The following is a 27,477-nucleotide window of genomic DNA, read 5'->3' as shown; positions in this document are numbered from 1 at the left end:
AGGATGTAATAAGCTGACAAACCAAAACATGGAAGCTTGAATAAGGAAAAAGCAGACCAAGGACATTGCTAAAAAGTATTAGTATAAAGGTAATCACTAAAACAAACATGTGGGATGTTCTGAATACCAAGATAATTTTCCCTTCCCTTCCCCCTCCCCCTCCCCTTCCCCTTCCCTTTCCCCTTACACTTCCCCTTCCCTTTCCCCTTCCCCTTCCCCTTCCCCTTCCCCTTCCCCTTCCCCCTCCCCTTCCCCTTCCCTTTCCCCTTCCCCTTCTCCTTCCCCCTCCCCTTCCCCTTCCCTTTCCCCTTCCTCTTCCCCTTCCCTTTCCCCTTCCCCTTCCCTTTCCCCTTCCCTTCCCCTTCCCCTTCCCTTTCCCCTTCCCCTTCCCCTTCCCTTTCCCCTTCCCTTCCCCTTCCCCTTTCCTTCCCCTTCGTTTTTCTTTTCACCTTCCCTTTCCCTTCCCTTCCCTCCCCTCTCCCCTCTCCCCTCTCCCCTCTCCCCTCTCCCTTTTTCTTTTCTTTTCTGAGACAGAGTCTCACTCTGTAGCCCAGGCTGGAGTGCAGTGGCACAATCTCAGCTCACTGCGACCTCCACTTCCCGGGTTCAAGTGATTCTCCTGCCTCAGCCTCCCAAGTAGCTGGGATTACACCTGGCTAATTTTTTTGTATTTTTTTGTATTTTTGTAATTTTAGCCACCACACCTGGCTAATTTTTTTGTATTTTTTAGTAGAGACGGGGTTTCACCATGATGGCCAGGCTAGTCTCAAACTCCTGACCTCAGGTGATCCACCCGCATTGGCCTCTCAAAGTGCTGGGATTACAGACATGAGCCACTGCACCCCACTGAAAATTTTTAAAAACAGACAACAAAGTGCAGCAAATACAATAAACACAGTTAAAATATAATATGATGGAATAAAGACCAAACATACCAGTCATATCAGTAGGCAACTCGTCTATAAAAAGAAAATGATGTTCAAATTGGTTCACAACGCAACACTAGTTTTGTACTAGGTACAAAGAAATACAAAGTGATTTAACGTGAAAACCAAGAGACAGGCAAAGTAATACCAGAGAAGTGGTATGGTGCATGTGTACTGCACATGTGCATGTATATGCTATCTTTATCAGGGTTATACTTATTTATAAAAAGTATTTTTATGTTTTTGTTTCTCTGTGGTCTGGAATAATTTACGTAGTACTGGTCTTTGAAGGTTTTGTGGAATTCCTGTGTGAAGTTTGTGGTCCCTATTGCTTTCCTTTGTAGCAAATCTTTGATACATTTCTCTGTTTCTTCTATGGAAGTCAATTTTGGAAAACTGTATTTACCTAGATTTTCCATTTCACCGAGGTTTTCAAATTTATCAAAAGTTACGCCAAGCAGTCTCATTAATTTTTTTCAGAGAACCAGGATTTTGATTTATTGGTGCTACATTTTTCTGTTTTCTACCTCAATTTTTGGTGTATCTTTCCATATGCTTTCTATGGGTTTACTTTGTTATTTTCTAGTTTTTGTAGTGGAGATTTTAATTCACATATTTTCATTGTTTCGTTTTTATTTACATAAGTAATGGAATGCTGTAAGTCTGATGGGAATATGTCAGAGGGACACATGAGCCAACTTCCAATGGCTCTGACTGGCCAAATGTGAGACACTTTGAACATCAAAAAGAGTAACAATAGTAATGGATTATGACACACTGAATGGAAAAAAAAAAAAACAACCCATGAGTCCATGGTGATATTTTTTAAAAACCAGGTGTGGAATGGAAGGAGAAAAAGCTTTCTTTACAGAAGAATGATAGTAATTGTAAAAAGAACAAAGGATTCCCACATTTGCAAAGAAATGCCCTTCAGATTATTTATTAATTATAATGAAAGAAATATAGCCACTACCTTAGCCAAGTGATCAAACATCAAATTACTGGCAATGGAACAAAGTAATACCATGTGCTTCCTGATATTTTGTACTAAGAAAGACATCGTATCTCCTCCATAGAATCTTGCCAAAAATATTTAACCTGGATCCAATTATGAGAAGATGAATCCAAATTGTGGGATATGCTACAAAATAACTGTCCTGGGTTCTTAAAAATGTCAGTGTCAGGAAGAAATGGGAGGAAGTGGTAGGGAAACTGTTCTAGATTAAAGGAAACTACAGAGATCTGGAAATGAAATGCCATGTACATTAGAATATTGTGTTAATGTTAAAATTCTGGAGTGTGTTCATGGTTTTGTGGTTCTGTTAAAGTGTTCATTCTTATGAAGTGCCTCCTGACTTAGGAGTGAAGTGTCGCGATAGCTGCAGTTTTTTGTTTTTTTTTTTTAATCTGCGGCTTTTGATGCTCATCAAAAAAATGTAAGTTTTTATATAAGGAGGGAGAGAAAATATGGCAAATGTTAACAGTTGGTGAATTTAAGGAAGAAGATATATGGGTTTTATTGTACTATTCTTTCAACTTTTATGTAAGTTTGAAATTTACTTTAAAAGTTGGTAAAGAAAAAGAATTTATATAGAAAATGTACTAGGCTCAGGAAATTCAAGGCATTTTTCTCCATAAAGTATTTTTCTGCTCACTGCTAGGGGGCCAGTCTTTCCATCAAATTCATGAAGGACCCCCACCCTATCCTGCCCGAGGCCTTATTCCACTGACTTTTCTTCCAGCTCCTTCCCTTCTCATACACCGAAGACACATTAGTCTTTTTTACCCCCTGCCTTTGTTCATTGCGAACAGTCCAGTTCCTTTTTTCCCCCTTCTGCAAATGAAAGAGGCTGCTCAAGCGCTTTCCCTGACACTGACAGTAATAGCTGTACTGAAGATGAGGCGGGAGCACTGGGGAGGGGCTTGCCTTTCAGCTTTTAGGATTGGCCAGGCAAGTTAACAATAGGCCCCTTTTATTTACGATGAGGAACTGGAAAGGAAAAAGAGAGGAACTCATGCTGATTTTCTGTCAACTAGATCCAGATGCCAGGATGCCTTCTTTCCCTCCCTGAGCTCTAGTCTCTGTCAACATTGCACTCCCAAAAAGTCGTTCATGTACATGGCCTTGAAATGATCTGACTGCGAAGGTCCAGGGTTTACTGTCCATAACAGTTTCCCTTTGTCTCATTCTCCCCATCCTGGCAGAGAAAGGGACTCCCACTCTGCCTTTTGCACTAATTGGCAGAATGCCCACGGCCTGGTCTGAAAGTCTCCTCTCTCCCTTTCAGATGACCCAGCAGATGGCTGGGATGAACTTCTATGGAGCCAATGGCATGATGAACTATGGACAGTCAATGAGCGGCGGAAGTGGACAGGCAGCAAATCAGACTCTCAGTCCTCAGATGTGGAAATAAAAACAAAACACCTGTATGGCTGCCATTCTCTTCAGCCCTCGCTCTCCCCTTTCCACAGCCTCCACCCCTGACCCCCATCCTCTTTTCCTACCTCTCTGTTTGGTTTAGAAATTGCTCAATAAGTCATTTGGGGTTTGGCATCCTGCCCAGCCACTTCCCAAACATGAAGACCTCTCTGTTGCTTTATGTTGGACATGCCCCATAGCCATCCCAACGTCCTCCCCAGTCCTCTCCTGGCACCAGCACCTTAGAAGTTGTTGGCAGAAGGCACTTAAACTGTGGGAGAAACGTGCACACCTTTGAGTACCTTCCCTCAAGGTTAAAGCTCCTGTCAGACTCTCAGAAGGGTCTGTAGGTGTTGTGTATTAGGCAAACGGGAAAGCTTAGAGGTCCTTCTATATATGTTAATAAGCTGTTTCTAAGTGTTTAAATTTGAAGGGGAAGCATCATGTTCTCATGATTTATGGGAATGAAGCAAGTACTGAAATCTAACTAAATACTCCCTGGGCCCTGGGTCAGTTTGACCCTAGCCCCGGGGTGAGGCAAGCCCCCTCCTATGAGGATGAGCAAAAATTCTACTCTCTTCACCCTGAGTTGCTTTCCGGATCTGGGGCTTCAGGACTTGCTGCTTCAGTCAGCCTTTATTAGCACCAAAGACTTTATGAAGATCCCACACACAGACACACATCCCTTCCTGCCTCCCACCTGCCTTCAGTAGGATCTGGCTCCGTGGCTGGAGGACAAACCCCTAGAGTGGGAATGCAGAGCTTAACGTGTACTGCTTGTGTGTGCACGTGAGAGTGTGTGTATGTGTGTGTGTGTGTATGTGTGTTCCGCCTCCCATCCTCTCCCCATCTGCTCTGGGTATTTTTGTTTTTGTTTAGTTTTAGGTTTACAACAGAGAGGAGTTAATTTATCAGCAGCCTAAAACTGTTGTGTTTTTCTTACAGTTTAAAAAAATGCCATGTCATTGATAACTCCCTTTCTCCCCTCCCTTCTCCCAGTCTGCTGATGACTCTTTCATGCCTGTGTATCCGGGTGCTCTGTTTCCCCACCGTTCCCAGGTGTACGAGGCAGAGGCCGGGACAGCTTTCCTCTCAGTCATTGTTCACCCCACTTGAAAATTCAGACAAGAAAACTTTGCTTAAAAGATTTCATGTGTGGGAACTACAGTTCCTGGCTGCCTTTCTCCTGTGTATGTGTAAATTCCTTAATAAATATTGCAGGGAAGGACTGTTTGCTTGGCCATTACTGTGCGTCACTCTTGGAGGAGGGTGCGTTACACTCAGGTTTTCTGTTTTCCAAAGGCAATTCTTTCACTTACTGTATTTTGGAAAATTCTGTACTTCTCGTACCCAAGGGCGAGGCCCAGGCTCCAGCAGTCAGAAAGGGGGCCTCTCTCCACTGGCGTCTAGAGCTGTGAACTGAGGGAACTCCGAAGATCGGCACCTGCTAGAGTCAGAACATCAGAGCGGCATGCCTTTCCCCCACAGATGGAGAAACTGAGACACGGAGAAAGGACATGGTTGGCTGATGTCCACTAGAGAACCCTGGGCAGAGCCGGCAGTAGCCTCGCAAGTGTTTGGATTTCCAGCCCCTTGTTCTTTCCCTATGCCATGGCAATTAAGTAGTGAGTTGAAATTCCTCTCTGCCGAGAGAGCAGTAGCTTTAGCTGGTAAAGGTAACTCACCCCTCTCTGAGCTATCGGAACTGGGCTTTCCAAATTAGTGTCAGGAATGAGAAACAGGACACTCATTCCTGGGGGCAGTACGAAATACAAAAGGAAGAAGACCGTCTTTGGTCTGTTTCCTTCTCTCCCTTTGACTCCCTTTCTGCTCTCAACAGATGTGATCTTTGGACCCTTCCTCCCTTCTTTCCTTTGAGTACACGCTTTGAGTCCTTACAGATGTAAGTGGGAGGACAGCTCAGTGACTAGGAAAGTCAGCTCTGGGTCAGGCTGCCAGTGTTCCTATCCCTTCCTACGCTGAGCAAACTACTGAACTCCTGTGTCTCCGGGTAAAATGGGGACAATGGTAATAGTTAGGATAATAAGCAGTTCCTGTGGTATATTTAGCACACTATTGGGCACTTAGTAAGCACTCAGGTATTAGCAGGTATTGCATGCCAGATCTGTGTTAGGCAGTAGCTCATTTGACAAACATTTAATAAGTGTCAGTAATGTGCCAAACACTGTTTTAGGCTCTAGAGACAAAGCAGTGAATAAAAACTCTCCAATCTCATAGGGTAATGTGGTAGGAGAAATGGATAATAAACAAATAGATCTAATTCAGACAGTATAAGACGGGGAGAGAGTGGGTATGGGGCCATTTGGATGGAGTGGTCACGAGAAGGTTACATTTGGACTGAGACCTGAATACGCAGCCAGTCCGTAGAGATCTGGAAAGAGTTGGAAATAGTTTGGGGGCGTTAGTTTGGGAGTCGTGAGGATACGGGTGTTATGTAAAGCCATGAGAGTGGTTGAAGTCACTTGAGAACATAGAAGAGAACTGAGTCTGGGAACCCATCAGCGTTTAGAGGTTGAGAAGGATGAATAAGATGAATCTGAGATAGTTTCTGGTTAAGAAGCTCTTGGTCTCTTGGGGCAGCAAATTTATAATTTCTTTTTTCCATTTTTTTTTTGTTTTGTTTTTGTTTTTTTTTTTTTTTTTTTTTTTTTTTTTTTTTTTTTGAGACGGAGTCTCGCTCTGTCGCCCAGGCTGGAGTGCAGTGGCCGGATCTCCGCTCACTGCAAGCTCCGCCTCCCGGGTTTACGCCATTCTCCCGCCTCAGCCTCCCGAGTAGCTGGGACTACAGGCGCCCGCCACCTCACCCGGCTAGTTTTTTTGTACTTCTTTTTAGTAGAGACGGGGTTTCACCGTGTTAGCCAGGATGGTCTCGATCTCCTGACCTCGTGATCCGCCCGTCTCGGCCTCCCAAAGTGCTGGGATTACAGGCGTGAGCCACCGCGCCCGGCCGACCATTTTTGTTTTTGAGACAGAGTCTCACTCTGTCACCCAAGCTAGAGTGCAGTGGTGTGATGATGGCTCACTGCAGCCTTGACCTCCTGGGCTTACACAATCCTCCCAACTTCAGCCTCCCCAAGTAGCTGGGACCGAAGGTGTGCACCACCACACTGGGCTAATTTTATTTTATTTTTTTGTAGAGACAAGGTCTCCCTATGTTGCCCAGGCGAGTTCCTGTGATCCTCCCACATTGTCCTCCCATAGTGCTGGGATTACAGGCGTGAGCCACTGTGTCCGGCCTGTAATTTCCTATACAGGTGGATAATGGGAGCTGAGGTGAGGGGGGACTTAGCCCATTCAGGAAACCTTCCTAAAGAGAGTGGCACTTGAGCTGAGTCTTAAAGGGAGAAATAGCAGTTAACCAGTGAATTGGTGTGGAGAAGAATATTCCAGACAAATAGTGTCATGTGAATAAGGATATAGAAACCTACAAGAGCATGGAACATTTTGAGAGGTACAAACGTATTTCTAGGGTATGATGTAAGTGTGGTGCGCTGTGGGAGAGGTGGAGCTGGACTAGGTTGGGGGGCCTTTCCACATCCTATGAAGGAGCTTAGCCCAAACTGTAAGTGGTGGAGAGACTTGGTAGATTTGAGTCTTAGATAGCTCACTCTTGCATCACTGTGAACAGCACATTTGAGGAAACAAGACCAGAGGTAGGGAACCAGAAATGGCAAGAGCTGACCTAGGGCTGTGGTGGTGGGGGTAGGGGAGAATGGAGGGGCTTAGAGCAGCAGTTAATGATTGATCATGAGGCATGTGAGATGCTAAAAGGTGTTCCACAGAAATGCTAAATAAAATAAGCATTTTATTTGTCTTAGAAAAGACTAGGTTATATCACTTCATATCTAGAATATAATAGCTACAAAGTAATCTCTTTGAAAAGTCCTGTAGTAGACTTTTTTCGTAGTTTTCTAGCACTTACCAATACTTATTTTACCATGGAGTCAATTTCTCTGGTATATCTAATAACCATAGAATACTATTTGGGGAAAAGCAACCAGAATACTTTAGGACAAGAGTGTCCTATCTTTTGGCTTCCCTGGGTCACATTGGAAGAATTGTCTTGGGCCACATGTAAAATACTGATAAAATGTGATATCTGATGAGCTAAGAAAAAAAAAAAAAACATAATTTTTTGTTGTTGTTGTTTTGTTTGTTTGTTTTGTAGAGATGGAGTCTCACTCTGTCGCCCCAGCTGACTCTCGGCTCACTGCAACCTCTGCCTCCCGGGTTCCAGCAATTCTCCTGCCTCAGCCTCCCGAGTAGCTGGGACTACAGGCGCATGCCGCCACACCCGGCTAATTTCTTTTGTATTTTAGTAGAGACAGGGTTTCACTGTGTTGCCCAGGCTGGTCTCGAACTCCTGAACTCAGGCAATCCACCCACCTCAGCCTCCGAAAGTGTTAGGATTACAGGCATGAGCCACCAAGCCTGGCCCTCATAATGTTTTATGAATTTGTGTTGGGCCTCATTCAAAGCCATCCTGGGCCGCATGCAGACTGTGGCCCGAGGGCTAGACAAGGTGCTTTAGGAGGTAGAGTTGAGAGGTGTCAGTATTGGATAAGATGTGGGATGGAGAGGGAGGAAGCAGTCAAATCTCCCTTGTTTCTAGATTGTGTAAAAGAATTTACAGAAGGAAGAGAAGCTGGCTTTTCTCTAGGAAGGAAGAAGTAGATAATTAGGAGTTTGGTTTTAGGCTTGTTGAAATTGTGTTACCTGTGTTATATCCAGGTCTGGCTGACCTGGATTTAAATTGGATTTAAGAGTCTGAAGTTCAGCCGGGCGCGGTGGCTCAAGCCTGTAATCCCAGCACTTTGGGAGGCTGAGACGGGCGGATCACAAGGTCAGGAGATCGAGACCATCCTGGCTAACACGGTGAAACCCCGTCTCTACTAAAAAAATACAAAAAACTAGCCGGGCGAGGTGGCGGGTGCCTGTGGTCCCAGCTACTCGGGAGGCTGAGGCAGGAGAATGGCGTAAACCCGGGAGGAGGAGCTTGCAGTGAGCTGAGATCCGGCCACTGCACTCCAGCCTGGGCGACAGAGCCAGACTCAGTCTCAAAAAAAAAAAAAAAAAAAAAAAAAAAGAGTCTGAAGTTCAAGGAAGAGGGCAGGCTGGAGAAATTAATTTGTGAGTTAGCCCATGGAGGTGGTAACTGATACCATAGGAGATGGATGGGAATCACATAAGGTGGGTTTGTAAAATAACAGCAGTGGGCTGGGACAATTTGTGGGGAAATATTTATTTTTAATAGAAGTTAAGGAGGAAAGGCCCAAGAAGGAGAGGAGGTGGAATGGGGATGAGGAGCAATAGTCAGAAAGTTATGCAAAACAAAACAAAACTCTAGGAAAGTACAATGTCAAGGAACCCTAGAAACTATACTATCTAGGAAAAGGGATGATCACAAACATCAAATCAGCAGGAAAATCTAGAGAGATAAGGATTGGTAAAACGACTACTGAATTTAGCATTTGGAAACGGTAAACTACAGTTGGAATGGTAGGGCCAGAAACCAGATTATAGCGAGTTGAAGGGTGAATTGAAGCAGTTGTAAAGTAGAGAAACAGGCGCTATAAAATTAAATATACCTCGTAAGATTTAAGAACAGAAACAGAGTACGTAAATTCCAAGCCAATAAAGAGGGAAAAATTAGAAAATGCAAATAAGCAAAAATATCAACCATCCTCTTGTCCCCGAAGAAAAAGGCAGGGTAATAATTTTTTTTTTTTTTTAAAGCTCAGAAAAGTGGACTAAACTGAATTAAAAAGTAGTATGATTGAAACAAGTCTAAATACAAAAAATACAATGTAAATGGAATAAATACATTTGGAATACTGACATTGTCAGATTGCACTTTTAAAATCCATTCCTAGCTGTGTGCGGTGGGTCACGCCTGTAATCCCAGCACTTTGGGAGACCGAGGCGGGTGGATCATGAGGTCAGAGGTTTGAGACCATCCTGGCCAAGATGGTGAAACCCTGTCTCTACTAAAAATACAAAAATGAGCCAGGCGTGGTGGCAGGTGGTAGTCCCAGTTACTCGGGACGCTGAGAAAGGAGAACCGCTTGAACCCATGAGGTGAAGGTTGCAGTGAGCCGAGATCGCACCATTGCACTCCAGCCTGGGCAACAAGAGCGAAACTCCATCTTAAATAAAAAAATAAATAAATGTAAATAAATAAAAAAGGCCGGGCCAGTAATCCCAGACTTTGGGAGGCCGAGGTGGGTAGATCACGAGGTCAGGAGATCGAGACCATCCTGGCTAACACGGTGAAACCCCGTCTCTACTAAAAAAATACAAAAAGCTAGCCGGGCGGGGTGGCGGGCGCCTGTAGTCCCAGCTACTCGGGAGGCTGAGGCAGGAGAATGGCGTGAACCCGGGAGGCGGAGCTTGCAGTGAGCTGAGATCCGCCACTGCACTCCAGCCCGGGCGACAGAGCGAGACTCCGTCTCAAAAAAAAAAAAAAAAACCCACAAAAATTTGCTATGCGGGGTGGTGTTCGCCTGTAGTCCCAGTTACTCGGGAGGCTGAGGCAGGAGAATCGCTTGAACCCGGGAGGCAGACGTTGCAGTTAGCCAAGATCTCGCCACTGCACTCCAGCCTGGGTGACAGAGCGAGACTCTGTCCCAAAATAAAATAAAATTAAATTTAAAAACCCATTCCTAGCCGGGTGCAGTGGTTCACACCTGTAATCCCAGCACTTTGGGGGGCTGAGGCAGGCCAATCACTTGAGTCTTAGGAGTTTGAGACCAGCCTGGGCATCGTGGCAAAAACCATTCTCTAAAAAAGTTAGCTGAATGTGGTGGCGTGTGCTTGTGGTCCCAGCTCCTTGGGAGGCTATGGTGGGAGGATTGCTTGAGCCCAGAGGTTGTGGCTTCAATGAGCCGAGATCTCCCCACTGCATTCCAGCCTGAGTGAAAGAGTGAGACCTTATCTCAAATAAATAAAATAAAATAAAATAATAAAATAGTAAAAATAAAGTAAAAATCCATTCCTTCCGGCATCTCGACCTTTCTTTAAGATCACTTTCCTTCACCTGAAGTAGATCCTTTGGAAGTTTCTTTAGTGAAGGTCTCTTTGAGTTGTTCCTGAAGCATAAGGATAGGAAAATGTTTAAAATAAAGGAATGGAACAAGCAAGATCAGGCAAATGCAAAACCAAAAGTCAATGGGGATCCTTTATATCATTTATATTTATATTTTCAAAATAGACTTTCAGACAAAAAGCATTACAGGTTGAGCATCCTAACCTGAAAACTCAAAATCCGAAATGCTCTAAAATATCAGCACTAACATGACACCACAAGTGAAAACTTCCACACCTGACCTCATGTGATGGGGTCACAGTCAAAACTTTGTTTCATGCACAAAATTATTTAAAACATTATATAAAATTACCTTCAGTCTATGTGTATAGGATGTATATGAAATAAATGAATTTTATATTTAGACTTGTGTCCTGTTCCCAGGATATCTCATTATCATTATGTATATGTAAATATTCCTAAATATGAAAAAATCCAAAATCTGAAACATTTCTGGTCAAGCATTTTGGATAAGGGATACTCATCCTGTATTAGAAAAGAACTCTATGTAGTAATAAAATGTTCAATGCACAAGGAAAATATTACAGTTCTAAACCAGTATGCATTCTTAAAGCCTCATAGTACAAATTTATAGAACTTCATGGAAAAAGAATCCATCATAATTGCGTGAAAATTCTCCACCAGGTTTTTTTTTTTTGTGGAAATTCAAAAGCTGATTCCAAAATTTATATGGAAATGCAAAGGATCTAGAATAGCCATGACAATCTTGGAAAAAGAAAGAATAAATTTGGGCAGGGCACAGTGGCTCACACCTCTAATCCCAGCACTTTGGGAGGTCGAGGCGGGTGGATCACCTGAGGTCGGGAGTTTGAGGTTAGCCTGACCAACATGGAGAAACCTCGTTTCTACTAAAAATACAAAATTAGCCAGGCATGGTGGCACATGCCTGTAATCCCAGCTACTCGGGAGGCTGAGGTAAGAGAATTGCTTGAACCTGGGAGGCAGAGGTTGCGGTGAGCCAAGATGGTACCATTGCAATCCAGCCTGGGCAACAAGAGCAAAACTCCATCTAAAAATAAATAAATACGTAAATAAATAAAAGAATACATTTGAAAGGATTACACTACCAGATTTTAAAATTTCTTATGAAACTACAGTAATTAAGACAGTGTGGAATCAGTGCAGGATAGACATATAAACCACTGAAATAGAATACAGGACCCAGAAACAGCCCCAGGCACATATTGATTTATGAAGGGGGCAATGCAATGCAATAGATTAAGGGTAGTCTTTTTAAGAACGGACACTGGGACATTAGATAAGCATAGAGAAAAAGTGAAAGTTGACCCCTACCTCATACCATAACAATAAATGAATTCTAGGCCGGGCACAGTGGCTCACGCTTGTAATCCCAGCACTTTGGGAGGCTAAGGAGGATGGATCACTTGAGGCCAGGAATTTGAGACCAATCTGGCCAACATGGTGAAACCACATCTCTACTAAAAATACAAAAACTAGCCAGGTGTGGTAGCACGCACCTGTTATCCTAGCCACTCAGGAGGCTGAGGCGAGATGATCGTTTAAACCCAGGAAGCAGAGGTTGCAGTGAGCTGAGATCACACCACTGCACTCCAGCCTGGGCGAGAGAGCAAGACTCCATCTCAATAAATCAACAAAATACATAAATAAATAAATTCTACATAGATTGTAGATCTAGCGTGAAACTTAAAAAAATTAAGCTTCTGAAAGATAATAGGAGAGACTATCTTCATGCCCATGTGGAGAAGCCTTAGGAATTAAAAAGCACTAATCATAAAGGAAAGATAGATAAAGTTGATTAGATTAAAATTAAGAACATTTATGATTCCACTAAGAGAGCAGAAAGGCTTGCCACAGAGTAAGATAAGATATTTGAAACACATATGATAAAGGCATTGTATCCAGAATATATGAAGAATGCCAGCAAAATAAGAAAAAGACAATGTATTAGAAAAATATGCAATAGAGACCAGAATAGGCACTTCAAGAAGACTAACACTGAAGACTTTGAAGAATGACTAACGTTGAAGAAATGCTGAATCTCATTAGTAGTTAGGGAAATTAAAACAAAACAAAACAAAACACGAGACATCATGAAATACCTACCAGAATGGCTAAAATAAAAGATCATTCTAAGTGTTGGCAAGAATGTGGAGCAACAGAAACTAGTAGGAGTGTAAATTGACATGACTACTTGGAGAATGGTTTAATTGTATCATTGGCTAGATAGACAACCCTATGACCCAACAATTCTGCTCCTAGGTATATACCAAGTGGAAATAGATGTACTTGAGCATTAAAAGATATGCACAAGAATGTTCTGGAAGCATTCATAATAGCTCCAAACTGGAAACAATCCAAATGCCCATCAGCAGGAAAATGGATAGATTATAGTATATTCCTACAATAGAATACTATACAGTAATGGGAATGATCAAACTACAGTTGACCGGGCACAGTGGCTAAACATAGGACATTAAATCCAAAATCTGTGGTAGGTGCATTCGTATCAGTAAATACCACCAGACCTTAAATGACATCTTTCCTTTCTTGACTGAGCACTCAGTATTTTCCTAAGAATTCCTCATGTTTTTTCCGATGACTGTGTAAGTCTCCTCCTCTGTGTGCTTCCTGTTTGCTTCCTAGTGTGATACGTTGTACCCAAAATAAACTGTGACATTCTTAACAAAAATATTTAACCTCAACCTAATCAAGTTTCTAGACCTAACTTCCAGCTTCTAGGAAGATTGAAAAACATTTTTCTTTTCTTTTTTTTTTTGAGACAGAGTCTCGCTCAGGGGCCCAGGCTTGAGTGCAGCGGGGCGATCTCAGTTCATTGCAACCTCTGCCTCCCAGGTTCAAGCAATTCTCCTGCCTCAGCCTCCGGAGTAGCTGGCACTACAGGTGTGCGCCACCACGTCCAGCTAATTTTTGTATTTTTAGTAGAGACCAGGTTTCACCATGTTGGCCAGGCTGGTCTCAAACTCCTGACCTCAAGCAATCCGCCCACCTCAGCCTCCCAAAGTGCTGGGATTACAGGCGTGAGCCGCTGCACCCAGCCTGCACCCTGAAATTTTATATCACCTAAAATCTGTCCATTTTCAATTTTGCCATTTATCCCAGGAATGTCTTTTGATGCTTTTCTTTTTAAACCAAGATACAGTGTAGCTTTATGCATTGCATTTGGTTATTATGTCTATTCGGTTTCCTTTAGTTTCGAACAGTGTCTCTCACTTTTTTTTTTTCCTCGTGACAATGACTTTTTGAGGGGCTCAAGCCAATTCGTTGGTAGAAAGTTCTATGTTTTTTAATCTTCCTGGAAGCTGGAAGTTAGGTCTGGAAACTTGATTAGGTTGAAGTTAAATATTTTTCTCAATAATTTATCAGTTTATTTTGGGTACATCATATCACACTAGGAAGCAAACAGGAAGCACACAGAGGAGGAGACTTACACAGTCATCAGAAAAAACATGAGGAATTCTTAGGAAAATACTGAGTGTTCAATCAAGAAGAGAAAGGTGTCATTTAAGGTCTGGCAGTATTTATTGATACGAATGCACCTACCACAGATTTTGGATTTCATGTCCTATGTTTAGCAGCTGGGCATGTTTTTCATAGAGAAAGCTGAACATAATATTGGCCTATCTATTCTAAAAGCTGAGATGACAGAAATGCCTTTGTATAATGTGGAGAAAGGAATTTAAGAGAATTCTGGAACAAATTACCAAATATGTTTATGTTATCCCTTTTCCCAACCTATCCCTGCCTGGCAGGATCCTGAAGACGTTCCCTTCACCAAAGTCTTGAGGCATACTTTGTTCACAAGAGTACTGGGATCATTACAACATGATTTAGTAGGAGTTCATAAAATGTTGAAGTATATTTCCTTCTTCTGTTTTTTTTTTTTTTTTTTGCCAGGGTCTCACTCTGTTACCCAGGCTGAAGTGCAGTAACTCACTACACCCTCAAACTCCTGAGGCTTCAGGGATCCTCCCACCTCAGTCTCCTGAGTAGCTGGGACTACAGGTGTGGGACTACGTGCCCATGCCCAGGTAATTCCTATTTTTAGCTAGTTGTAATGATTCCAACACTAGCCTTTAACGATGACCCTCGTGCAATTTATGGTATTCAAAATGGATACCAAGATCTTTGGAGGTGGTTAACTGGAGATAGGGTCCTAGATAAATGGCAGATCACTGAGGCCCTACTTGATCTGTATAGGCAAAAATTTATCCAGATTTGGAGGCAGACATCAAGACAGAAATGCAGCTCCGTTTTCTCTTGCGAGACTTAAGCTAGTTTGCAGATTCAGAGCCTATTCAATAATGGAGAGGCCATGTATCCTGAGGAGGGAGCTGGTAAAAGTGCTGTCAGTGCAGAATGTGTATCATTACCATTTTCTTGATAAATGTGTATTACCATTTTTGTCTGGATAGCTGTACACTAGGGAAACTGTACAAACACTTGGGCAACAAGTGGACACTAGCTGTTAGCTATTACTAATTCCCAGATACCCATGATGTTATTGTCTGCTTTTCAGAGCTCATATGGGGACCAGGTAATGATGGAGTTTTTTTGTTTGTTTGTTTGTTTGTTTGTTTTTTTTGAGACTGAGTCTGGCTCTGTCGCCCAGGCTGGAGTGCAGTGGCCGGATCTCAGCTCACTGCAAGCTCTGCCTCCCAGGTTTACGCCATTCTCCTGCCTCAGCCTCCGGAGTAGCTGGGACCACAGGCGCCCGCCACCTCGCCCGGGTAGTTTTTTGTATTTTTTAGTAGAGACGGGGTTTCACCGTGTTAGCCAGGATGGTCTCGATCTCCTGACCTTGTGATCCGCCCGTCTCAGCCTCCCAAAGTGCTGGGATTACAGGCTTGAGCCACCGCGCCCGGCTATGATGGAGTTTTGTTTTGTTTTGTTTGTTTTGAGATGGAGTCTCCCACCGTCGCCCAAGCTAGAGTGCAGTGGTGCATTCTCGGCTCACTGCAATCTCTGCCTCCCAGGTTCAAATGATTTTCCTGCCTCAACCTCCCCAGTAGCTGCGATTACAGGTGTGCACCACCATGCCTGGCTAATTTTTGTAGTTTTAGTAGAGACCAGGTTTTGCCATATTGGCCAGGTTGGTCTCGAACTCCTGACTTTAGGTGACCCACCTGCCTTGGCCTCCCAAAGTGCTGGGATTACAGGTATTAGCCTCTGCACCTGGCCATGATGGAGTTTTTACCTAAGTCAGCTGCACCACTGGTCCAGTGGAAACTTAAACCTCTCCTAACAGAGTTCCCCAAGTGCCTGAGCATCTAGTTGGAAAAGATGTCCTTAGCACATGATAGAATCCCCACACTGGCTTGCTTAGCTGTGAAGTAAAGCCTCTTAAGAAAGGAATGGATTCAGTGAGTCTTCTATAGTTGATTGAAAGAAAAAATTAAAAAAGAAAGCAATGGAGATGAGGAAGCTCCTGCAGCTCTTCCACATCAGAACAATAAATGGATCTGGTACTGCATCCCTAGGGGAATTGCAGGGATTAAAAGACTTCACAGATGTGGTAGTGGTGATTGCTATCACATGGCCTTTTAACTTGTCTTCTAGCTAGGCTTCCAACATCACAGAGCAAAGACAAGCTGTCTGCACTGTACCCTGTCTAATTCCTGACTCATGGAAACTGGGGGAGATAATAAATGATTATTATTTTAAGCAGGAAGTAATAGGCAATCCATAACATATCATAATCTGTAAGGAGTCCTGTCACATCAATGACTTATTTTAGGCATATTAGGATAACCCCTTTAAAGTGAGGAACAAATTGCTGAACTTTTTATCCCTTTCTATTAAAAAAGAAGTACAGTAAGTGGTGAGTCTTTGTGTGTGTGTGTGTGTGTGTGTGTGTGTGAAGTACATGTGTCATATTCAAGTGTGTTGACTCAAACAATTTTTTGCACAACTTGCCTACTTCAAGCAGAGCACAGAATGATGGACTTGTTTAGGCAACAGGCAGCTCTGCCCCAGCCCTTATGATTCAGTAGGTCAGTTGCAGATCTGGACGCTGTAGAGACTCTTAGGAGCCCCAAAGAAAGAATCACAAAGGAAGCAGCTATGGTTTTTGAAGTTATGCCCTCTTTGGCAAGTAACTACTTTTCCATCTGGCCCTGGGGAGATTGAACTGCAGATCATGACACTCTTGGTGCCCTGGGACCAGAGCTGCCCATATGAACTGGGTGGTGATCTGCGCGTTCCTGGGGAAACCCCAGTGTCAGTGCGCTTAGGTCTTTTCTCTTAGGCCACCTGGAGTCACTGAGACATCTCTTAAAATTTGCTGCTCAGAGAGTGTAGACCTGGGTGGGAGTTCTGAAAAAGGAGGTTGGGAGTCTTAAGTGTGTAAATTTTCATTTATCCTCACCCCATCCCATCCACCATTTTCAGCATAGTAGCCTGTCCTCAGCTGAGCCTGGTGTCCTGCTGTTCAGAGACTCATCTGTGTTATCCTCTCCTGAAACTACTGGTTCAGTCTCCTGCAGAGGTAAAAGAACAACAGTCACCTATAGAGTAGTTGAGGGACGCTGGGAATATAACTGCTTCTTCAGCAGATTTGCCACCTATATTCAATTTATTTTATTTTATTTTATTTTATTTTATTTTATTTGGAGACAGAGTCTCGCTCTGTCGCCTAGGCTAGAGTGCAGTGGCACAATCTCGGCTCCCTGCAACCTCTGCCTCCCGGGTTCAAGCGATTCTCCTGCCTCAGCCTCCCGAGTAACTGGAACTACAGGCATGCACCACCACACCTGGCTAATTTTTTTTTTGTGGTTTTGTTGTTGTTTGTTTGTTTTGAGACGGAGTCTGGCTCTGTTGCCCAGGCTGGAGTGCAGTGGCGCAATCTCAATCCACTGCAAGCTCCGCCTCCCGGGTTCACGCCATTCTCCTGCCTCAGCTTCGCGAGTAGCTGGGGACTACAGGCGCCCGCCACCACGCCTGGCTAATTTTTTTTTTTTTTTTTTTTTTTTTTGAGACGGAGTCTTGCTCTGTCGCCCAGGCTGGAGTGCAGTGGCCGGATCTCGGCTCACTACAAGCTCCGCCTCCCGGGTTTACGCCATTCTCCTGGCCTGGCTAATTTTTTGTGTGTTTTTAGTAGAGACAGGGTTTCACCGTGTTAGCCAGGATGGTCTCAATCTCCTGACCTCGTGATCCGCCCGCCTTGGCCTCCCAAAGTGCTGGGATTACAGGTGTGAGCCACCGCGCCCGGCCATTATTTGTGTTTGTAGTAGAGATGGGGTTTTGCCATGTTGCCCAGGCTGGTCTCAATCTCCTGACCTCGTGATCCGCCAGCCTCGGCCTCCCAAAGTGCTGGGATTACAGGCGTGAGCCACCGCGCCTGGCCTGTGTTCTATTTTTAGCATTGCTTTCACTCCGTATTTTTAGGCGGTACTCCAGGCAACCTATTTCTCTGCTTTTCAGGATTCTGCAAGGGAAGTTGGGTTCCTCTTGTCTTTCCCCTCTGCCCACTTAGGATTTAGCCTTTTCAGGACTCATAAGTCCGTCACCATTCATCTATTTGTTTTCCAGTTTCCAAAAGTTTTTGTTATTTTTCTTCTCTTCCACTCGATGTGTCCCTGTGGGTTCATGCCTCTGGCTTTAAATCCCTTTTTCTATAGTAATGATTTTTGATGAGGGAGCTAAATGCATATGTTCCAACTACTCCCTTTAAATAGAATTTAAGACAGAGAATAGGGAGGAATAAAGGCCAGGGAAGGAGGCCCTTCTTTTGAGAAGGAATTCAGTTTTCCAGGGAGGGGAATTGTAGACTGAAAGTCTCTCAAAGAAAAGGGCACCTGTGGGATGAAGGTGGGGACTGCTGTCCTTGTGAAGCCCTACATCGTTGGGTACTTTCTCTTTAGGAAAGTACAAAAAAAAAAAAAAAAAAGGAAAGTCCAAGTTAACTACAGCTTTAATTCTGAATTTCCCTGACTCTCTCCTAAAATTAGCATAAAAACTGCAATCTGGTTTATTAATTTTGTGGGAGCTTAAGGCAAGAAAGATGAGTGTGGCTTTGTTCTGTCCCATTGTCTCCCAGGAGAGAGAAGGGGTATTAGCTTTGAGTACCCATTCTGAGTGAAACCAGTAGCTGAAAAGTGACCCAAGATCCTGGAGGATTGTTCCAGAGAGGACAAGAGAAGAGCAATAACCTTCTGTTTACCCTCGTGTGTTAGTGAAGGTTGTTCTTTGAAGAGAAAGGATTCCAGCAAAATTCTAGATGAAGTGGGGTGGCAAGATGACCTATAAACTGAATGAACTCACTGGAAGCAGAAGCTCGGAACCAGAGGTGACTGTGACTCTGAAAGATGATTTCAATTATTGTGTATTTATGTCTTTAACTGTGTAATTGAAGTGTATTCTACACATAGGAAAGTATACAAATTATAAATGTATACCTTGATGAATTATCTGTTTATTCATTTTTAATGTGTACTAAGAGAAATGTAACTGGCACATTAAAGATGAAATTTCAAGGATGTCATTCCTTGCGATGAGGGTAGTATAGGCTGGTAAGACATGATAACTCACCTTACAAGAACTCCATAACTTACAGGCGTATTGTTCATGCATTCAGTGACTGCCTGGTTTATGTTATCTCAGAAGCAGACCCTAAGGATTGCAGTGCAAGTAGTTTATTTAGGAAACACAGGAAATACCAATAGGGAGAGGGGGAAATGAGACAGGAAAAGGAAGATAACCAATAAAGGATACACTTTGAAGTTAGCTACCATCGCAGGAGACTGGAGCTTAATCTCAGTGAAACTGGGAAACTGCAAAATACAATATTCAGAATTATGCCACCTAGTGGTGAGCAGACCAGGCATTCTCATACCAACTCCCAAATGTCATTGGTTGAGGGCTGTTGGTGGGACTACGGTGGAATGGTCAGTATTAATTCTCAGATATTCGGGGCAGCCCAGCTTCTGGCAGAGAGATGCAGATACTGGCCTCTGGCATTTGCTGGAGGCACTGGAAGTTCTCAAGGATATGCACAGGACAGAAACAGCATTGGCTACTGTAACTAAACCTTCCATGATACATCTCAGGAGTATGGCTGGTACAGATGATGCCGAGTGCTAGTGTGAATTCCTCCTACGTTGTTTTCAGCATTCTTCTGCTGGAAGTTGACGATCATTATTCATAGAAAATATGTAGGAGGATATATAATTGCAAATTGGAACTGGACCTCACTGTCAGTCTTGATAATGTTAATTTCCTTTTGATTCTATCATGAATCAGTGATGAAAATGTATTTCTAAAGGATAAGGCTGGAGATTGTAATGGAAATGTGAACAGTGGTGGTGATTTGAATAAAGTTTACTGATTGTGCGCAGGAAGAACTTGGGCATGAAGGTTTAAAACAAATACCTAACAAAGCTGTTAAAATTGCCAATCATATAAGAGTGGGTCACTGAATTCTCTCTGTTTCTCAGTTCTGTGACGAGATGATTTCAAGCAGCTTCTCATTTTGTTCAGAAGCTCACTGGTTTTCCCTCAGAAGAATCCCTATTTATCTCTTCAAGATGCTAAAACATCTTTATCTTTCCGGATTACATACCCTTTGTAACAGCATGTGCCTAACTGGCACTGGCTATATCACGTGAACAATCTAAATTCAGTCCTGCAAGGCAAGGTTTAAACCAGTTTTCCACTTGAGAGATCAAGTGCATTAAACTACAGTGTTGTGTAACTGGAGTTGTGGGATATGCCTCTTTATAATGGTGAGTCAGGTTCCTTTTGCTTGAATGATATGGTTATTAACTCATCTGAACTGAAATGATACAGTTATTAACTCCCTGAAACTGTATTTTTGAAGATTATGAAGAGACACTTAAATGACTTGATAAAATATCTTCATTGGGCTGGGCATGGTGGCTCACTCCTGTAATTCCAACACTTTGGGAGGCCGAGGTGGGTGGATCATGAGGTCAAGAGATCGAGACCATCCTGGCCAACATGGTGAAACCCGTCTCTACTAAAAATACAAAAACTAGCTGGGCATGGTGGTGTGTGCCTGTAGTCCCAGCTACTCAGGAGGCTGAGGCAGGAGAATCGCTTGAACCCGGGAGGCAGAGGTTGCAGTGAGCCAAGATTGCGCCACTGCACCCCAACCTGGCGACAGAGCGAGACTCTGTCTCAAAAAAAAAGAAAAAGTCTTCACTGGGGTTTTCAGAATCTGATGGCAGAGATGAGTAGATAAGGAACCCTTTCCTCACTATCTTTGGAGACGTGACCAAATAACTTGACACATTTTGAAGAACAGATTCTAGATATTGTATTAGATGTCCTATTGAAATACAGTTTGTTAAACAAAAATTTCTCGTAATTTTGGTTAGTTTATAATTCCATCAGAGAATACAGTTAAGTATGTTGCCTTTACACACTATCCATACTTATAAATTAGGGTTTCCAGTGGTGAAAAATAGAAACACAGAAGCTCATCTTTTTTTTTTTTTTTTTTTGAAACAGGGTCTTGCCCAGGCTAGAGTGCAGTGGCGCAGTCTTGACTCACTGCAGCCTAGGCCTCCTGGGCTCAGGTGATCCTCCCACCTCAGCCTTCTGAGTAGCTGGGACTACAGGCATGCACCACCATTCCTGGATAATTTTGCTTATTTTTAAAATTTAATTTAATTTAATTGTTTTTTGAGATGAAGTTTTGCTCTTGTTGCTCAGGCTGGAGTACAATGGTGCAATCTCAGCTCACTGCAACCTCCGCCTCCTGGGTTCAAGCAATTCTCCTGCCTCAGCCTCCTGGGTAGCTGGGATTACAGGCATGCGCCACCATGCCTGGCTAATTTTGTATTTTTAGTAGAGATGGGGTTTCTCCATGTTGGTCAGGCTGGTCTCGAACTCCCGACCTCAGGTGATCCACCCGCCTCGGCCTCCCAAAGTCCTGGGATTACAGGTGTGAGTCACCGTGCCCGGCCTTGTTTATTTATTTTTTTTTAAAGATGGAGTCTCCCAATGTTGCCCAGGCTGGTCTCAAACTCTTGGGCTCAAGTGATCCTCTCACCTCAGCTTGAGCCCATCTTTTTTTTTTTTTTCAATAAGCCTTTTTTTTTTTTTTTTAATGACTTGATAATAAGCCAACTATCTCTCCCCTTTTAAACTGATAAAGATTTTTTTTGTTTTGAGATGGAGTCTTGCTCTGTCATCCAAGCTGGAGTGTGTAGAGGCGTGATCTCGGCTCACTGCAACCTCCACCTCCCGGGTTCAAGCAATTCTCCTGCCTCAGTCTCCCGAGTAGCTAGGATTACAGGCGCCCATCACCATGCCCAGCTAATTTTTTTGTATTTTTAGTAAAGATGGGGTTTCACTATGTTGGCCAGGCTAGTCTTGAACTCCTGACCTCATGATCTGCCCAACTCGGCCTCCCAAAGTGTTGGGATTACAGGTGTGAGCCACTGCGCCCGGCCCTACTAATTTCTATGTGCTTATTTCTAAAGCAAGGAAGATATTTATTTTGTGTGTATTTCTTATGAGGCAACTATCTCACATCAATTCTCCTATTAATTCTAGCAGTCTTTCTTAGAGACTTTTTCTAGATATTGTATCATGTCATCAGCAAAAAAGATATAGCTCTACCTTTTCTTTTCCAATATTTGTGCCAGTTTTCTTATTTTATTTGACAAATACTCTAAGACAGTGTTACAAACTAATATGATTCAAGTTTCTGATTTTATTTGAAATTGTTTTATTGTTATACTATTTAGGGTGCCATTTACAATTTTTATTTTTATAAATGGTCTTTCTTAGAAGTAAAGTCTTAGTCTGTTTGTGCTGCTATTACAGAAGACTGTAGACTGAGTAGCTTATAAACAACAGAAATTTATTTCTCACAGTTCTGAAATCTGGGAAGTCTAAGATCAAGGTTTGAGCAGATGGTTCCCAGAGGCCATCTTGTGGGTATGTCCTTATATGGTAGAAGGAAGGGACAGGGAGCTCTCTGGGGCCTCTTTTATAAGGTGTCAGATACAAAAGAAGTTCCTCTTCAAAGGTTTGACTTGCTCAACCTCCCGTTCTTTGTTCCCTACTTCCAAGGCCAAACCAACTTCCTTATCCTTCGTGCCTCCTTAGTTTCAGTAAATAACTTTCCCACCGGTCCTTATCTACAGAGACCACATCTGCTACCCACTCTGTAAATTACCCCTCCCGTCGCAACAGCTCTTCCTTTGGAAACTGCCTTTCTCACCAGTGTAACCACATTCCGAATTAGCCAATTGGGTTCAGCTTAGATTGTGCGGTCCAACTCCAGCCAATGGAGGCAGGACACAGTGACAGGGACAAGCTGCATTAGGGATAAAAACCCCTTCCCTCCTTTGTTTGGTGTGTTCTCGTGGTGGCCAAACCTGCAAACAGCACCCTGCTACAGAAGTAAATTTTGCCTTGCTAAGAAATCCTTTAAGTGCTCGTTTTCTTTGCGACTCCACGGTTTACTTCTAACATAAGGGTAGCAATCCCACTCATGAAGCCTCCACCCTCATGACCTAATCACCTCCAAATACCATCACATTGGGAGTTAGGGTTTAACATAGGAATTTTGTGGGGATGAAACATTCAGTCTATACCAAGTAATCTCCTTCTATTCCTATTTTACTTTTTTAGTATATGAGTTTACTTTTTTAGTATATGAATTTTTAGTATATGAATTAGAACAATGGTTGGCAAACCGTAAATGCTCTTTACTTGTTAAGCAGATGATGTACCAGAAATGACTGCTAAAGTTTATTAAAGTCTTTTTCACTGTCTATTGACATGATCATACAGTTTTTCCTCTTGAATTTGATGTTTTAGGTTATGTTAATATGCTTCCTGGTATTGGAACACCCTTATATTCCTGGGAAAAACTTGGTTGGTCATATCTATTTTTAAAAATTCATCACTAGTTCTATTTGTGAATATTTTATTTAGAATATTTGTACTCACAGTCATAAATTAATCTATAGTTTTCTTTTTTGTACATGAAAAATCATGGTTTAGTATTAAAGTTCTACTTCTGTTATTAAATGAATTGAGGAACATTCATCTTTTTCCTTAGTCTGAAACATTTCCCCTTTGTTGGGAACTGCTAACTGTTCATGGGGTGGGTGCCCAGAAGCCAGGTCTTTCTACCATGACACTCGCTGGCCCCTGGTCAAAGCTGAATGATCAAATGATCCTGCCAAAATTTGGAATTTTGAACTGAGTAACACAACTGAAAGTTGCCAGAACTGAATCATGTTAAGGGTGGTGGTTTAGAGGGCATCTCTCTAGGCATTTGCTTTGTGGTGCTCAGAAATCTGCTGGTTCCTAAACTTCCACAGATGAGGCTTACCAGTTCTTCCTCAAATTCCTGAAGACTCCAGAATCCTTCCAACAACAACAATAATAATCATCATTTTAACTTAGAAAGCAATTCTGGTGAGCTAGTTACTTGCAAATAATAGAGCCTTAATCACAAAACTACATATAGAATAGTTTCTTATCCCCAAACTATGTCTAGAATCACCTTTATGTGAACATACTAACAGTTCTGCTTTTACTTTAAAACAAAAGTTTACTTTGACTAGGATATGGGGTAATTAAAAAAATTAAAAAGTGAAAAAGAAAACAAAACTTTCTTGAAATTATGTGATGTGTAACATGTACAGCAGGAACCCAACTTGATTTGTTCTTGCCATGGGCTGAATATTTGTATTCCCCCAGAAATGAATATGTCGAAGCCCTAACCCCCAAAGTGACTGTATTTGGAGATGGGGCCTTTATAGAAGTAATAAGTTTAAATGAGGTCACAGGGGTGGGGCCCTGATCTGATAGGATTAGTGTCCTTAAAAGAAGAGACATCAGAGAGCTCACTCTCCTCAAGCACACAAGAAGAGGTCTTGTGAGCATACAAGGAGATGGTGGCTGCCTACAAGCCAAGAGAAGAGGCCTCAGAAGGAAACCTATCTTGTTCACACCTTGACCTTGATCTTGGACTTCCCAGCCCCCAGAACTATAAGAAAATTAATTGCTGTTGGTTAAGCCACCCAGTCTATGGTATTTTGTTGTCTGCCAGAGAAGACTCATACTGTTCCCCAAATGGCTAACTAGTTGTCCTAATGATACTTGTTCAATAATCCATCATTACCCAGCTGTTTTGAAATGCCAGCTTTACAATATACTAAATTTAAATAAAGTGTCAAGTCTGTTTCTGAGTTTCCAATTTCATCTCACTGATTTATGAACATATTTTGGCACTAGTTTTATTTTGATTATTTTGCCTCCATAATACAAGGTAATATCTGGTAGGGCAGTCTGCCTTCATTATTGTTGGAAAACATTATTGGCCATTCTGGAACACTTGCTGTACTAGCTAAATTTTAGAATCATTTAGTTTAGTAAAAAGAAAAGCTGATTTTATTTTTATTTTTATTTATTTATTTTTTTGAGATGGAGTCTTGCTCTGTCACCCAGGCTAGAATGCAGTGGCGCAATCTTGGCTCTCTACAACCTCCACCTCTCGGGTTCAAGCGATTCTCTTGCCTCAGCCTCCTGAGTAGCTGGGATTACAGACACATACCACCACACCCAACTAATTTTTGTATTTTTAGTAGAGACGAGGTTTCGCCATGTTGGCCAAGCTGGTCTCGAACTCCTGAGCTCAGGTGATCCACCCGCCTTGGCCTCCTAAAGTGCTGGAATTACAGGCGTGAGCCACCATGTCTGGCCAAAAAAGTTGAAATTTTGATTGGGATGCATCACAGTTTATGTGAACTGGAGGAAAAGTGACATACTTAGAATGTTCTATTCCAACTCGTGAATATATTATATCACTATTCTCACCATTTAAACAAAAAAAATGGAGTTTTATTTATAAATTCCTGCATAATTCTTGTTTATTCTTAGCTGTATTTTTCTGATATTTTATTATGAAAACATACACATATAGAGAAAAATTGAAAGAATTTTACTGTACGGCATCCCTATACCACCACTTAGATTCTACCATTAACATTTTATTGTATTTTATGCTGTATTTTTGTTGAGTAGCAGATAGGAACATAGACTGCCTGTGTTCCCCACTTGTAAGCTACATGATCTTGGGCAAGTTATTCAACTTCTCTCAACCTCAGTTTTCTTTTTTTTTTTTTTTTTTTTTTTTTTTTTGAGACGGAGTCTCGCTCTGTCGCCCAGCCCAGGCTGGAGTGCAGTGGCGCGATCTTGGCTCACTGCAAGCTCCGCCTCCCGGGTTCACGCCATTCTCCTGCCTCAGCCTCCCGAGTAGCTGGGACTACAGGCGCCCACAACCGCGCCCGGCTAATTTTTTGTATTTTTAGTAGAGACGGGGTTTCACCGTGGTCTCGATCTCCTGACCTTGTGATCCGCCCGCCTCGACCTCCCAAAGTGCTGGGATTACATGCGTGAGCCACCGCGCCCGGCCTCAACCTCAGTTTTCTTATCTGTAAAGTGGGAATAATAATAGTACTTACTTCAAGCGGTTGCTATGATGACAAAATCAGTTAAAATATGAAATGCGCTTAGGACACAGCCTCATATTCTGTAACTATTATATGCTAGTGTATTCATCAGCTTGGGCTGCTGTAACAAAATACCATTGACTGGGTGGCTTAAACCATGGAAGTTTGGTCAGGTGCAGTGGCTCATGCCTGTAATCCCAGCACTTTGGGAGGCCGAGGCGGGAGGATCATGAGGTCAGGAGTTTGAGACCAGTCTGGCCAACATAGTGGAACCCCATCTCTACTACAAATACAAAAAATTAGCTGGGCGTGGTGGCGGGCGCCTGTAGTCCCAGCTGCGTGGGAGGCTGAGGCAGGAGAATAGCTTGAAGCCGGGAGGTGGAGCTTGCAGTGAGTTGAGATTGCGTCACTGCTCTCCAGCCCGGGCAACAGTGCGAGACTCCATCAAAAAAAACCCAAAAAACAAAAACAGAAAAACACGGAAATTTATTTTCTCAGTGTGGAGACTACAAGCCCCACATATGGTCCAGCTGGGTTCGTTTCTGACTAGGGCTATATTCCTGGCTTGGAGACAAAAACCTTCTCCATAAGTCCTCACATGGCCTTTCCTGAGAGCCTGCAGCGCCTGGAGAGGAGGAGAGGAGAAAAAAAGGAGAAAGGGAGAGGGAGGGTGATAGCAAACTCTCTAATGTCTCTTCTTATAAGGACACTGATCCTGTCAGAGCAGGGTCCCACCCTTATTTATGACTTCATGTAACCTTAATTACTTCCATAAAGGCCCTATCTCTAAATACCCTCCAAATACAATAGGGGTTAGGGCTTCAAGATAAATTTTGGGGAACCCAAACATTCGGTTCATAACAGCTAGCAAGTACTATAATTGTATTCTATTTCCAGTTGTGGTTTTTGTAAACTATTGATGTAGAAATGTATTTGGAGTGATGTACTCCTATTTTGTTGGAGGGAGAAAACTCAGCAATAAAACAGCATTACAGTATAATTGCTTTTGTGGAAAATATATAACAATGCGTGAAAAACGTTGTGTGTGTGTAGGAAAGGCTGTACACCAACCTTTAGCAAGGTTACCGCTGCTTGCTGAAATTATAGGCAATAATTTTGTGTGTGTGTGTGTGTATTTTCTGGCATTTCAGAAATACAAGGTAAGCAATAAACATGAGAACTTTGATTGAATACTAGAACAGAAAACTGTTGTAGTATTCTTTTAACAATACACCAGAACCCATTCAACTGTGTGCTGATAATAAATAACTGGCATGTACATAATATTTAGGGAAAGTGCTATGGATTATTTTACACCAGTGTCGTTTCACCAAAAAACGTGATGCCGATGGCTCCCTTTTGTCAAGGGTTTCAAAGGCTCACCCTAAACGTTCACGTGCATTTTCCCAGCGGAGGAAAGATGGTTGTTCTTCATCAGAGTCTGGGGCCCAAGAACGCAGGCTCCTCCCGCAGGAGCCAGGCTGATGATGCTCGCAAGAATCGGATCCTGGGAGACCCTGAAAGGAGCCAACCCAGCGAGCACCGGTGGGGGCGTCTGCGCCCGCC

At 42.8% G+C, this 27,477-nt stretch overlaps 1 protein-coding gene and 1 long non-coding RNA gene across 8 annotated transcripts in view; one reads left to right on the top strand and one right to left on the bottom strand.

Annotated features, from left to right (window-relative positions):
• LOC105494805 (small ArfGAP2) overlaps window positions 1-4,574 on the top strand; it is a 54,976-nt gene extending 50,402 nt beyond the window's left edge. For all 5 annotated transcript variants that reach the window (XM_071095362.1, XM_011763648.2, XM_071095371.1 and 2 more), the window contains exon 10: window positions 3,215-4,574. In XM_071095362.1, the coding sequence (XP_070951463.1) occupies window positions 3,215-3,340 (126 nt within the window). In that variant the 3' untranslated portion in view covers window positions 3,341-4,574. The remainder of the gene's footprint in view (window positions 1-3,214) is intronic.
• The window catches only part of LOC105494806 (uncharacterized), a 40,094-nt gene extending 12,689 nt beyond the window's left edge, over window positions 1-27,405 (bottom strand). Inside the window, exons 1-4 of one of the 3 annotated variants that reach the window (XR_011622624.1) lie at window positions 27,295-27,405; window positions 19,184-19,242; window positions 19,001-19,081; window positions 16,839-16,950 (exon numbers count right to left, since the gene is read on the bottom strand). This is a non-coding gene — a long non-coding RNA (uncharacterized lncRNA). The remainder of the gene's footprint in view (window positions 1-16,838; window positions 16,951-19,000; window positions 19,082-19,183; window positions 19,243-27,294) is intronic. The other 2 variants (XR_011622627.1, XR_011622625.1) reach the window with 2 other exon arrangements.
• Between the last annotated feature and the right edge of the window lie 72 nt (window positions 27,406-27,477).

This window comes from Macaca nemestrina, chromosome 1, assembly GCF_043159975.1.
Source record: "Macaca nemestrina isolate mMacNem1 chromosome 1, mMacNem.hap1, whole genome shotgun sequence".
Taxonomy (NCBI): Eukaryota; Metazoa; Chordata; class Mammalia; order Primates; family Cercopithecidae; genus Macaca; species Macaca nemestrina.
The sequence above is the reverse complement of the archived record's forward strand: the minus strand, read 5'-3'. Positions and strand labels throughout refer to the sequence as shown.